The sequence below is a fragment of the Exophiala aquamarina genome (genome assembly GCF_000709125.1).
Source record: "Exophiala aquamarina CBS 119918 chromosome Unknown aczIA-supercont1.3, whole genome shotgun sequence".
Taxonomy (NCBI): Eukaryota; Fungi; Ascomycota; class Eurotiomycetes; order Chaetothyriales; family Herpotrichiellaceae; genus Exophiala; species Exophiala aquamarina.
This window is the reverse complement of record NW_013550585.1, coordinates 3,612,018-3,626,228: the sequence shown is the minus strand read 5'-3', so window position 1 is coordinate 3,626,228 and position 14,211 is coordinate 3,612,018. Positions and strand designations below refer to the sequence as shown.

General features: G+C 51.4%; 4 protein-coding genes across 4 annotated transcripts; 3 read left to right on the top strand and 1 right to left on the bottom strand.

The window, feature by feature from the left end:
* Positions 1-197: 197 nt before the first annotated feature.
* On the top strand, positions 198-1,211 carry A1O9_04869 (uncharacterized protein; the record flags this gene model as incomplete). Its single annotated transcript, XM_013407155.1, has 1 exon — positions 198-1,211. The coding sequence occupies one exon, from the start codon at positions 198-200 to the stop codon at positions 1,209-1,211; it is 1,014 nt and encodes a 337-aa protein (XP_013262609.1).
* Positions 1,212-1,263: 52 nt separating this feature from the next.
* On the bottom strand, positions 1,264-3,576 carry A1O9_04868 (lysine-specific histone demethylase 1; the record flags this gene model as incomplete). Its single annotated transcript, XM_013407154.1, has 4 exons — positions 1,264-2,778; positions 2,835-3,046; positions 3,246-3,441; positions 3,499-3,576. The coding sequence occupies 4 exons, from the start codon at positions 3,574-3,576 to the stop codon at positions 1,264-1,266; spliced, it is 2,001 nt and encodes a 666-aa protein (XP_013262608.1).
* A 405-nt stretch (positions 3,577-3,981) lies between these two features.
* On the top strand, positions 3,982-5,409 carry A1O9_04867 (synaptosomal-associated protein, 23kDa; the record flags this gene model as incomplete). Its single annotated transcript, XM_013407153.1, has 1 exon — positions 3,982-5,409. The coding sequence occupies one exon, from the start codon at positions 3,982-3,984 to the stop codon at positions 5,407-5,409; it is 1,428 nt and encodes a 475-aa protein (XP_013262607.1).
* Positions 5,410-13,089: 7,680 nt separating this feature from the next.
* On the top strand, positions 13,090-14,211 carry A1O9_04866 (uncharacterized protein; the record flags this gene model as incomplete). The annotated part of the gene is made up of 2 exons (XM_013407152.1): positions 13,090-13,529; positions 13,587-14,211. The coding sequence occupies 2 exons, from the start codon at positions 13,090-13,092 to the stop codon at positions 14,209-14,211; spliced, it is 1,065 nt and encodes a 354-aa protein (XP_013262606.1).

Here is a 14,211-nt window from a genome sequence, read left to right as displayed (position 1 = left end):
CTGTCGGGATAAATCGACATATTTGCTCCGGTTGTTTAACTGCGTAGTACTGGACCACTGGCGTCTCTAGTATATATAATTCTTATGGCTTATGCCCCTCAAACTTTATGCATCACCCAGATCCATTCCTCCTTTCAGTCCGAGCATTTCGGTCTTCAAACTATCTTTGCCGCAGACTAGGCAGTTCTCCAACGAAGATGGATCCAAAATTACTAAAGATTATTCAACTAATCGAATCCAAGAAAAAGTCCTCTCATCCATGGGAGCGACAGAAACGCTTTGAACAGCCGTACTATTCGTATGCGACCCAGGAGAAGACATGGAAGGAGACTTCAGCCAATGTCACGACAAAAGCATCACAGCCGACATCGAAGGTTTCAATATTGTCCTGGAACATTGATTTCATGCTTCCGTTCACGGATGAGAGAATGGTGGTTGCATTGAAACACTTGGAGTCGCATGTCAGGGCCAGTTCAAACCCGACCATCATTATGCTTCAGGAGATGCTGGTGTCGGATTTAGAGTTGATTAAAACCCAGCCATGGGTGACGTCGGCTTACAACATCACGGACGTGGATGACAGACACTGGGAGAGCGGACACTACGGAACAGTGACTCTCATACCACAATCTCTACCCATCACCTCGGTCTTCCGGGTTCACTATGAGCAGACCGTGATGGAGCGAGATGGTCTTTTCGTAGATGTTGATGTCGGAAACGGGCAGACCATTAGAGTCTGCAACACTCATCTCGAATCATTGGTTGCCGACCCTCCCAAGCGGCCGCATCAGCTCGCCACCGCAGCAGAGCATATGCATGACCCTGTCATTAGTGGCAGTGTGCTGGGAGGTGACTTGAATGCCATACAGCCATTCGATCGAACCCTTCATTCGGACAACAATCTTCAGGATGCCTATCTCGCCCTAGGCGGAAAGGAAGACAGCAATGACGGCTATACGTGGGGCCAAATGGCTCAGGTCAAACTGAGAAATATGTTCGGATGCAGCAGAATGGATAAAATATTCTTTGTTGGGAATTTGAAAATCGAGAGTTTTGAAAGAATCGGAGCAGGTGTGGAGGTCGAGGATCAGAGTGTGAAGGACAGCCTGATCAAGGAGGAAGGCTTAGATGGTGGGTACGTGACCGATCATCTAGGGGTGAAGGCGGATTTTAGTATTATCCCCGTGGGCTCCTCTGGTTCAAAGATCTAAGATACATATGAGTATTCGCACTACTGATGACTGCGGCTTGGGGGCCGGAGAACTATGAAGACGATGATGAAGAAGCGAGACCGGATCCCAAGTTTGCCTGCTCTATCACACCATCCATGATACTCCTTCCACTTATGACGCTTGTAGTGCAGATGACAATTTTCTTCCGCTGTCCCGATTCAGCGACTTTCTTAGATATGAATCTTAGAGCTGCCACCTCAGTGAATGTTATCCCGCCCAGGAACATGACAAAGATAGTCTTCCAGCCCACCGCTCCTGAAAGAGCAACTCTTGCTTTAGCAGCCTTCTCATCGGTCGCCTTTTGGACGACATTAAATGTAGGTCCCTTGGCCGACTTGAGAATATCTTCAAAACCTGTCCATCCAGTACTAGTGGGTGTCAGTGGTAGTGGTGACTTGTGCAGAGACTGGAGGTACTGCTTCTGTAGAACACACTGCACTATCCTGACGCTGAGCGGTGCATAGCCAGAGTATACATAAGCCACGTCTTCGGGATCGTTTTCATTGTACTCATCAACGATAAGTCTCAGTTCTTTACGAAGGTACGCATAATTAGTCTTAGTTCCCTTTTCGGACTGAGACGAGCCACCCCCAACGGGAAGGAGAAGGGCTGAAGCTGACGATCGAGGTTGCAGGAGCTCCATCTTCTCTAATGCATCCAAGGTCAGTAGATGCTGATAACCATAGGCGTGTAGGATCTGCCTTCTAAAGAAATCCAGATCCTTAGGTCGAAGGCCACCGGCGATTGTGGATTCAAGACATAGCAAGCGGAGGACATTGCTCAATGGAACATCGCGTGACATGAGTTCTTCAATTGTATCATGTTGATAAATCGGATCTGTCCCTGCGGCAATGTTCTGCTGCACTTCAAGCTCTCGTGTAAAGATATCGGATCGTGTATGCTTCGTCATATCGTCCGCGAGATTGGTATGCACAGCGAGAGATTGATGTTCTTGTTGATACCCGGGTAGCCTATTGACAAATTCTCGTAGTTCATTAATGCCTCGAGCGCTGTGCCGACCTTGATAATCTGATTCGAGACGACGAGCTATCTTGTTCAATGTTGGGCCGATAAGAGCAAAATTCGAGGCACGGAGCTCGGTGTAGAGGTGGTCGGATGAGTCTAGCTGAATCTTCCGCTTCAAGCCCTGGCGGACTGTCGGTGGAGGAGATGTCGCAGACGATGCCCCTGCTTGTGGGCGTTGCTGAGGGGCGGCTCCCACAATTGATGAGTCAACCTCTGCACGATTATGCTTGATGCCGACTAATTCATCAACCAAACCCTCATATGTCAGTTGTGTCAACATGGGAGTGGCAAAGTCAACATCACGATCGATGATAATTAGCTGCTCGATAGTTGTGCTGGGCATGCTCGTATACTGTGTGGAAGCCTCGTCCGCATCAAGTTCTTTACGTTCTCGAAGGAGAAGATTTGCAAGCCTCCTCGCGTTGTCGCCCTTACCGAGAATTCTTGGGAATAGACCATGCCGCTGTTGGATCTGCATAAGCGCTTTCGAAGCAAGATATAGCGGAGATGGATCATGTTTCTATCTCTGAATTAGACCTGGGGCTGATTGAGGACACTCTGCCGAGAAAAACTTACCAGGTACAAGTCATTGAAAGCACTATCGAGCTCTAAGGAGAACATGTCATCTTCCAGAGGCAGGAAAAACAACGGAAGCTCCGAGATGTTGACATCTCCAAGCACGCCCTCAGCTTCTAAGACTTTGTTGGACACCAAGGTTCTTCGAGGAACCCAGAAGATTGAAATTTCATGTTCAACTGGACTATTTCTTTGGAGCTTCTTGACCTGTTCTAAAGCCGATGCATATCAGTATCTGCGAACAACTTTGTGCTCCAAAGCAATGACAGAGCAGGAAAGGCATTATGAGTGAGATACAAATGGGGTTAATGTTGGGAGCTAGACTGATAGCGTAGAGTAGAGCAAACTGAGTCGACGCAGTCTCTTTCAAGGCACCATCCTAGGTTCTGGGAATGAATCACCATATCTTACCTGCTACAGCCTGAACAAGGCTGGCCTTTTCCCCATGAACGAGATATACAATGTTTCGCTGCGAAGAATCGGTGTTGCCATTTTCGAGCTCAAACACTTTGTCTACCCCATATTCCTTGAGAGTAGAAAATTGGACAAACAGCCCCAACAGACCTGTCAAATCTTTCCCGACCACAAGATTCTTCTTGCCGCGGACCTGTCCATATATTTAGCAACGAGTTTGTCACGAGTCTACGCTGGCTGCCTTACTCACGCCTTCAAGTAGCCCGAGTAGCTCCTTTCTCGCTTTGTTGCGGATATGCTCTGCTTCTTTGTTTAAGTTCGGGGCCATTGGCCTAGTGTCGGTGAGAATCCTCCGGTATCATTCCACGGAGGTTACTCAATATGTAGCAGCTTGGATTCAAGAGAGATACGAAGTACACGAGGCTCATCGAAAGACGATTTGGTGATATATTTGCCAAGACCTCTCGAACCAGTGACGTCTTCGACACGTGATGTCTTTGGCCGAGGCCTTCGGAGCCTTCCTGCGATTCTCCGTGCCTAAAATCAGCCCCCGCCAGTTGGGCTAAATTCCCAAACACCGCCCACTCAGCCACGGCCTCCGCGTTTCAGCTTTGGCAGGCTGCATAAAACTCCTGTGGCCAGCTCCCTCGGTGTCAGCGGCATCTTCCTCATATTGACACCCAGAACGTTGACTCTACACACACTGATTCCTCACCAACGACAATACGTCAAAATGGGCAAGTTCAGTTTCAAGAAAGGCGACGATGATGACAATGATTCTTCCCGAAATGCTCTTTTCGGTTCCCGATCCTCGAAGAACAAATCCCCCGCTCCCCCTTCACAGAATCCATATGCACAGACTGCAGTCCCTCCAGACGCTTATACAAGGGCTAAAATGAGCGCGGGAGTTGCTCAACCGCCACCTGGAGGTTTTCAACAGGGTAACTACGGTGGTGGTCTTCCGGCTCCTGGCCAGCAGAGACCTGGCTACGGCGGCGGCAATCCATATGCGGGGGGGCCTCCAGATCGTTACGGCAGTGATAACAAATATGGACAATCACAGGGTGGTCAGGGGGGCTATGGTGGTGGTTCTGGGGGAGGGTTCTCTTCTGACAAGTTCGGCAACCAGAATGGATACGGCGGTGGTAGTGGCGGCAACCCCTACGCGAGCGCTCAGCAGACTGGTGGAATGCTGCGGCAAGGTGGTTATGGAGGTCTGGGACCTAGTAACGCTACTGAGCCAGACAGCAACAGAGACGAACTGTTTGGCGGAGCACGTGAACGAGCTGAGCAGAGACCACAAAATTCTGCTGGAGGGCCCCCTGGCTATCAATACAATAACCCCGACGGCAATGCGGGCGGTGATCGAAGTTACGGAGCATACGGTGACAGGCAACTTACAGCGGAGGAAGAGGAGGAAGAGGATATCACAGCGACGAAGCAAGAAATCAGATTTATGAAGCAACAGGATGTGGCATCAACACGTAACGCTCTGCAGATTGCCGCACAGGCGGAAGAGATGGGTCGGAATACATTAGCGCGGCTAGGTGCTCAAGGGGAGCGAATGCACAACACCGACCGGAATCTCGACATTGGAAACAACCACGTCAACGTTGCCGAAGATAAGACGAAAGAACTTAAGACGCTGAACAGGAGCATGTTCGCGGTTCACGTCAATAACCCATTCACGGCGAAAGATCGACGGGCCCAACGTGACGAGGCGATTATGGACCGACACCACCAAGAGCGTGAGCTCCGCGAGGCGTCGCGAGAACAAGCATTCCGTAGCACGCAGAGGATGAACCAGAATTTCAAGGGCCTAGACGAGGCAGGTGCGGGAACCAGGACCAAGACCAGCCTCGCCGAGCGAGCGAAGTACCAGTTCGAGGCCGACTCCGAGGACGAGGGGATGGAGAACGAAATTGACCGCAACTTGGATGACTTGACCGGTGCAGCCAAACGCCTCAATCTACTCGCCCGTGCCACGGGAGAGGAGGTCGAACAGCAGAACAAGCTAATCAACCGCATTGCTGAAAAGGTGAGTGTTCCCCCCCCCCCCCCCCAAGAACGAAAGCCTTCCGCTTGTAACGTGCAGCATGCTAATATTGATGACAGAGCGACAGATTCGACGACCGACTGGTGTTCCAGACCGAGAAGTTGAAGAGAATCCATTAAAGAATCACCTTTGGAACGATTATTGTTGGGTAACGCCTGAATGGTGCTGCAGCAATAGACATGAAGCGGACATCTGGAGTTTTGGGAGCATGACCGAATTTTGCATAGCTGCCCTGAGGGATGTATTTTCCATTTTCCACTCTGCAGCGAGTTCCGCCGCTGTTGGTTGGCTGCTTCAACGGTACATATATCCGTGGACAATTGTAGCAAGAGCGACAGAAAATTTGGTGCTGTCAAGCTCCAAAGATGATGAGATCGGCGAGAGAAAGCAACCCTTATTCGATTATTACCTCGGTATTGACTCACGATTTCCTTACTGTTTTCCTCTCCTCAACACGGAATACGGAGTATTTCTCCATCGACTGGGGTTTTCAGCGGTGTTAAAACGGTCAAAAAAGGGACAATGCAGGTGGGCATCCATGCACGGGGCCGGGAGATGTACAAAGTTACAGATGATCTCGATCTATGTTCTCGGAAACTAGGCACCAAGGACCTTTCTCTTTCTGATTCTACTCCTCCAGGACGAGGGTCGGTCGTCGATCGTCGATCAGTGCCCCCTATCAGTCAGTATCCGGATAGACGTGCAAACGGCCTCCACGTAGATCTGGCTTCGCCTTTCTGAGGTTGTTGAGACGACGTTCCGAGATAGGCGTTGGCGATCCTTTGGTCCTGCTGTGCTCGTTACCTTGAAACTCGTTCCAAAGATCTCTATCCATATATGGGTGTTGACAGGCTGTGAACGCAGCCTGCGCCTCTGCGTCCTTGCTTGCCTGTGCGGTGTCGTCCTTCTCTCGACAGCAACATGGGTGGATCTGGATGGATTGGGAACGCGCAGTAGCTCGTGGCCTGACGTGACGGAAAGTCTTTAGGTTCAGGTAAAATGGGGTTCAGGTGGCAGTAGTAGGTGGAAGAGAGAGAGAGGGAGGGGGAGGGCGAGTTCCACATAGACTCAGAGACCGAGGGTGTCTGTCTGCGCATGCATGTGTGTGAGTGATCAAGAGAGGAGGAGGAGGAGGAGGAGTGGTGGTGGTGGTGCGGCCACCAAGTGCAATTCGATTTCCCTTGACTCCGATCATGCAAACCTGGACTGAATTTTACGTACACCTTCAGCAAACGAGCATCTAGACGTGTCTCTCAAGACCCCGGGATGTCAACTAACGCAGGGTACTCAGCAGGGAGGATGTATTTCTCTTCTCCCTCTCCTGCCAGGGTGATTGAACCCAGCTTACTTGCGGACCTTGCATAATGGGTCCGCATCTGGGACTGAAGATGGGAGATGGGGGGTTGATTGAGGTGATTTCGTGCTCGTCAGTACGCGTAGTCCGTAAATGCGATGAGCAGGTTAGTGCGTCCCGGTTTGAGCCAGGGCGACTGTTTTTTTCTACCCTCTCTACATACTCGTTCAGTTCCTGGCGGCCTAGCAAGGCAAGCGGAGAGAGGAATTATGGGGAATGGCGCAAGGCTCTATCTACGGATCCTCTTGCTGGGTACGGAGTACGGAGTATGCAGTAGTGAGACTCGCTAGCTAGCTCGAGGGCTCCCCCATTGTCATTTTTGTTCGCAATTTCCCATTTCTCCCGCTTGCTTGCCGGATCGAGTCGCTAAGGAAATGGAGTCCTGTATGAAATTCTACGCGGTTCCTTGTCGCTGTCGAAAAGGACAGAGGCTGGCGCCACAACGTATTGCCCTTCCTGCATTGGGATGAAAGTATCCAAGCTAATTAGTCTGTGAGTTACGTTTCCCGCCCTGAGCTTTGCTGCAGCCCGGAGTACGAGTAGACTCTCTTCCTGCATAGTCTCGGTTAGTTTAAATGTGATAGACGAGTCATTCCGAAATTGACATCTTGAGAGTATTTTGCTAGGGGACCTTGTACGTTGCAGCTGGGAGCGTCCCGCTCATCTGCATCTGCACCCGCATACCGAGGAAAATGTAGGTGCCTCGTACAGGATGTACAGATCCCCAAAAGATTTTGGTTCTGGGCATTTCCACAGGCACCAAAGTCTTTATTGCGGCGTTCCTGGATCTGCAGTGATCGTCGGGTTTCAGGAAAAGAGGGCCGCGGGCGCGCGAACGATTGGAGAGGCTCAATCTCATCTGCGCTTGTGGCTTCTTTCTTGTTCACCGTCTCCGAATGAGAATGCATTGTCTGGCTCAGCACGAGCGTGATCAAAGGAGCAAGCAGAAAGGAAACCATACTGTACGTCTGCAACTTTCAAGCGGGGTTACATTCAACTGTTGCATTTGCAGACATGCCAACAGGTCATGTGCGAAATATGTTGCTGTAGAGATAGAATTCGAAGGTAGTGCAGTCAGGCATGAAAGCTTGCGTCCAGCCGTGTCCAGCCCTCGAAGGGCAGTAAATAACAGTCCTCCGTGCTCGTACATAGTTTGACGGTAGGATAAGGTTAGGGGACTCCCCCCATAAAGGGTCTATAGGCTACTCGGCAGAATTTCAAGATGAGAAATGAGCCCAGTCGTAGTCCAGGTGTTAGGGTACGGAGGATTTGTTTGTTAGCTGTGTATGAGGCGGGGTCAGATAGGCTGTCGCCACTAGAATTCCGGGCCAAGACACTTACCGGGAGATTGTGAGAGCGCTACTCGTAAAGCATCACAAACCCGAGATGCTGAAAGGAAATCCCAAGATGGCCAAAGTGGAAAGCGTCCCTAGCCTCGCAACAGGCGAAGAAACTATGAAGACAGGGTCGACGGGGGACTCCTCAGAGTCCTCACGGAGTAAGAGCCACCAAGCTCAAAAGAAAACGCCACCGATTGCATTGACAGGGTTCAAGCGAATCCCAAAAGAATGAACTTTACCATAGAAGTGTGGATCAACCTGACCAGGGCTTGTATACAAGTACAATCTCGGACAGGGCAATATCAACAGGAACTCGGTAGCTGGGACAGCCCACTACTGCGTTTGGGGCTGGTAAGAGTCAAGCTCAAGACCCAAGAGTTCAGCCATAGATGAACGGGGACGACAACTGCTATCTATGTGATACTGTACATCCTGCTCCAGACATTCGAGGCACATGGTGGATATGTCGATTTCCATCACCATAATCTTCTTTGGTCTCGTCGCGAGATCTCCATTCCCCATCCTGCAGAAATCCGTCGTTAGGGAGTGTAAGCACGAACGGCTTGGACCACCGCTCTCGAGCCGCAATGATCGGCACTCACCCAGCCCAATGAGATAGACATTCTACCCCTCACACATATTGCATGACGTTTGGCGGCATCGCGGGATGCATGGGGACGGTGGGCCCTTCTCGGGCCTCAGTTCTGACTCTGACAGCCTGCGGGCGCACGCCCAATTCAATGCCCAAATGCCAAAGCCAAAGCCGTGACAGGCAGAGCAGAGCCAGACAGAGCCAGAAACAAGTCCTACTCGTAAGCACGGGCTTGTAACTACAGTCCAACTGGCGCGAGCGCCACCCGCAAGATTAGTTTGCACCCACTTGGCCACTATTCGGTCCTACAGTAGGCCATTGGCGGCATCAGCGACCGTAGAAACCCCCCGATGGGAAAGTCTGACGGGTGTTTCAGAATGGGGCCCACAAAGACTTGTTTGCAAGCCCCAAGCTCACACTACTTCTGTCGTTTTGTGGGGCTCGAGCACTGTTCAGTCTGGAGGTAGAAAATGGGCTGGGGTAGTGATATTAAATTGGCAGATTTAACATACCTGGCCCGCTGGAAGGGGACCGAGTTCGAACTCATCCAGGGAGCGAGGCGCAAGCGCGAACAAACACAATTGCTCGGTGGTTGTGATTTAGATCGTGTATGCTATGAGGGAAGGTCGCTGCGAAGACCCTGCGTCGGCAGTTCAAAAAAGAGATAACACACACAAAAGGCTACAACTCTGCAGGGTCTCCGTGGTACGAGCAAGGAAGCCGAGAGTTGTTCGAGAAAAGAGGCTGAGCAAAAGAAGAATCAGGGTTGCTCCGGGGGTATCCATCAAGCCTTCGTGAAAAGTATAACGAGAATTCATGAGTGGAGGGAGGGCAAAGTTAATGCAGGGTACGAGATACCAGAGAGTGGTGACGGTCTGGTCCTACTGTCCAGTCTTGATTCTTCGCACGCAGTATGATGCACAGGACTCGAAATCGATCTTGGAAACAACTAGCCAACAGGGTTAAAGTACGAAGAACCTTACAAGTGCTACCAACTAGATAGCAGATAGCGGCCAAGCCAGAGGACAAAGTACGGAGTACAGCGTCACCACTGAGGACCATGGACTAGGATGCGCTCCTGGCACGAGTAGTATGGAGTACCAGAGGGGCTGCTACACAAACATTGCGGGCAAGACCTTTGACTAACAAGGTTGGAGCAACAGTTGAGCAATTTTCAACTAGGCTTCTGGCTATCAGATCACAACCACATACTGGTACGGAGTACATCTTGCACATATTTACTAAGATCGACGTAGGCAAAGAGATTCAAGCTTCTTTCTCTCGTGTGGACCAAAGATCCCTTCCCCCAGGTGAGAGACAGGATCACCGTTGGATCAAAATCGGGATCTCGTGCAGTTTCATTCCTGGAGAAAAATATCCCAAGGTCGTGGGTGGAAGTACATCTACCATATGCACGCCGCCTCTTGAACCGCGACTTGCACTTTCTCACTCGTGCTTGGATCGGGTACGATGCCCTGGGGCTGCAAGAGAGCAGGCACTGCCCAGGCCCGCACCGGAAATCGGCACACAGACTTTTAGCCTGTCAAGGGCCTAGGCAGAACGAGCCTGGGTCAGTATTGGGTGCGCTAGTAGTGGGCCATGGTTAGGCCTGCGCCGGCGACGACATGATGGGATTTGTTTGGACCGTCATCCTACAAGGTCCATCGCATCTAAGGCGGGTTGAGGTCACTACTCGTGTTAGACTTGGAGAGCGAAGGTGAAGACGCACGCGCACGAGTATATTGCCGATACCAACAGCACGAGCAGAGCTCTCTGAAAGAACAAGATCGTGATCAGGAACAGGGTTTCACGTGCCAGGGCGACCTTGGTATAGCCTTAAGCTGGGCACCGGACACCCAGTACGCAGTACTCCGTACCAGGTAGCAGTTGGCTGCCAAGTTGCCAGGGCTCGCATGCCTGGAAACGCGATGGCTTGTAGGGCACTTACCAGGGAGAGTTGAAACCTACACTGCTCGTAGAGGAGCCCGAGGCGCCGCCAGAGAGCGGTAGCCCTCGAGGACAGAGCGAACCGGCGGGTGTCAAGCGAGAGTTTACGCTACGGGAAGGGAAGCGCAGAAGAAGCGGCGTCAGCGGCGTTGATCCAAGCTTGAGCATTGGCAGCTTTTGGCAGAAGTCGCCCACCCGCCAAACCCCCTTGCAAGCCACCGACTGGAAATTGAGGAGGGGCCGTTGCCGGGGGTCTTGATTGGGTGCATGGTGCATGGCGCATGTTCTGATGCAAGCCCCAAAAGTGCATTCGTCGTTGGAGCTTGGCTGATGGTGCCGGTGGGCTATCCTTTACTTGCAGGCAGACCTGAGTTAGCATGTTGGCAAAAGAAAGGAACAATCTGGCGCTATTACTGACCAAGGGCGAAGCCGAATGCCAAATGATGCTGACCTCGCGGCAGTCAACAGCAGGATAAACGACCCTGGAAATTGTCCATTCAGAGCCACTGTGGTATCTTGCATTCGGCGGTTGGCAGCAGAACCAAGCACCCCGACCCTCTTCGTCCCTTCCAACGTACGAGTAGAAGAGCAGCTCGTACCCTGAACCTATCCTCACCGCTCTCCTTAGTATGCCGCTAAGCCCCAAGGCAGCTCTGAGAGTTCGCCCTTTGGGTAAGCACGTTCTTGTACCTGCCATACCGCTGCTCCCTGTGCTGACAGTACTCGGTACGATGGTGCCTGGATCTGCTCTCACGTATCCGTACAGCTTCAAGTCGAGGTTCGCCTGATCTCTTTGCCAAACTTGCCATTAAGAAGAGAAGCGCCCCCCCCATTTGCAATGTAACACCCAACACATCTATGGCCATTGACCAATGCAGCCGGATTGGTGACAATCAATCATACCCTCTCTGGGCTGCAGCCCTTTTGCCTTGTACTATGCCAGGCAGAGGTAAGTGCCATCAGAGGCTAACGGGGTGGCGGCAGGCTAGGAGCAGACGCTAGCCGGGATTCCAGATGTGGATCCAGAGTTCCGATACCAGATTGTAAGACGAGGTCCACAATTGAGAGGAGTTTATTATGCGACGAAAAACTCCGACGTGTGAAATGATGTATTGTAGATGCGAATAGACACTAGCGGGTGTGAAGCGTGCTGGGGGGAGAGGTGGAGGTTAAAGTGACGAGGGAAAGAGCGATGGTGCAATCACAAACATCAGCCCGCCCTTAGCCTCAGTCGCATTGGGACTACGAGTGCGCAACTAACTACCAGCTATCTACTAACACACACCGAGTTAGTTACTCCTTCATACCGCGTACGAGTACGGAGATGGATTGGGTTGGCCTTTTTCCACCTCAGGCTAACCTTCTACACGCTGTTTAGTCGGTATGATTGTGTTCGATGGGGGCGTCGCGCTACACACCGGGTGGCGTCCAATTGGCATCACGACCGATGTCAGGTTTGAAGAGGGTCCCTCCCCCCTCTTCCTCTCGAGGTCCTTGCTAGGAGGGTCCTGGAAACTAAACTTGACCAAGCCTCATCCAAGAAGACCGGGTTGTCTGCCACTTCCGACAACATTTTTGACTGTCCCAAGCCAGTATCCCTGTCGTCCTCTTTGGTCATTTTCAAGGGATTCATCATTTTCCAGCCTGGCACACGTCGCTCCACCACTCATTCAACTCCGCTGCTCCCCACTGCCAACCAACTCGGCCAACCACTATCTCGAGCTAAAAGCCCTGCATTAAGAGAAAGGGTACTGATTGCAGCGAAGCCAATCCAAGATTTGATAGAATGGTGCAAAGGCTTTTGGAGAACTGCCCACCGACGTAACGGGCACAGACAACAAGACATCACTGGCAGCAGTCAACTTTCTGCATCTCAAACAGACTTACTTATTTACCCTCTCATTCCCCACTACACTGCCCGAACGAACCTGTCCATCTGTTTTGAAACTCTTCATTAAACAACCACCCGTCAACATTCTACTGTCGGAAACCAAACACGCTCAGAGAGTCAATACTACCTCTCAGGGCCAAACCATACATGACCTCCTCTTCGGATCATTGCATATCCAAAGCTTCAGCTACCCTTACTCGCCATTCAACCCGTGGATAAACAAGTTCACTGCCAACTGGTATCACCTTTAAGAGCTTGCTTGCACGGCCAATTCTGTCGATCTGCCGTTCGCCGAACTTGTTTGAGGATTGCGCATCCTCTGTAGCAGAGTTATCGCCCATCAAGTTGGAAAGGGGCACTGCACTCGCACTATCGCCGCAACAGAAGAAGATCAGCATCGATCTTCGGTGGACCCTTCTCTTACACCTTCCCGCCTCCACAACTCACTCTTTCGGACTACATAACCTTTGCTGATCCCCTCGAGTCAGAGAGTTCGATCACCACATTACGCTCTTCAGGAACCAGATCTGTCTACTCTGGTCCATTCATCAACGTCTTGCCATTTGTGCTGCGAGGCTGGAACTTTCGCATCACAACACTTTACGCTTTGCTTGAAGTCCAATCTGTCTTGGAGCTACCTGCCATCACAGCAACCGCCCTCATGACGATGGTCATTGATAACCAAGTCCGACATTACGGTGGGATGGGTTACGATCATATGTACCCAAACACAATGCATTCCTCACCGCAATTTAGCGATCCTTGGCAACACCAGACTGCAAGCTCTGGCTCTTCATTTCCTGCGCTGTCCAAGACCGACAGCTCGCGATCTGGTCTCACCATGCCATATTCTCAGATGCCCCCAGTGACTGGATCATCAGCTCAAGGTAGCAGCTATTCCAGTGTCGGGTTTTCTGCAACCGATTTACTAAGTTATCCTCAAGACATTCCGCGCTCAACCTACACCGAGCAGTCTTATTCCGCTCCCTCAGTTACTTCTGCGTCATATGCGCCCTCTTATTCCTCCATGAACTATGCACAATCAATGCACCAGCAACAACAGCACCAGCAGGCACAACAACATCGCAAGTTGTCGGACACGTGAGCATCCTCCCTCTACCATTTGATCTGACAAACTCACTAAACATTCCTTTACAGTGTCGACGGCTCTCGAGCCGCACATGCAAGTTTTGGTGAACTTGACGCTTCGAGAGGCATGCTTGCTCTGAGCCACCAAAACTTGCAGGATATGACGCCTCGCAACATTTTCGAGGCTCGAGCACAGCGGCCCTCGGCGGACGCGTATGGCTTCCCACACACCAACTCAACTCAGTCATCTATTTCGAATGAGTCCGGCCGTAGTTATCCATATTACGCCCCCAGTTCAGTTGGGTCAATTGGTGATAGTGCCACCGACTACAGCTCGGCGGCATCCGACGCCGGCTATGAATCCATGGCCGCGTCTCGCACACTACCCCGTCCCACTCAAATGATGGGATTGCCACTTGGACCTCCAGCACCACAGTCGATGATGGGACAATTTTCGTCCAAGATGTCGGCCAACACTCAAAAGAAACATAAATGCAAGATTTGTGACAAGCGCTTCACACGACCTAGTTCCTTGCAGACACACATGTACAGCCATACAGGCGAGAAGCCATTCGCCTGTGACGTCGAGGGATGTGGTCGTCACTTCTCAGTTGTTAGCAACCTGCGCCGACATAAGAAAGTCCATAAGGGCGAGACTGTCTCTAATGCCAGCCATTCTGATGGGGAGGATTAG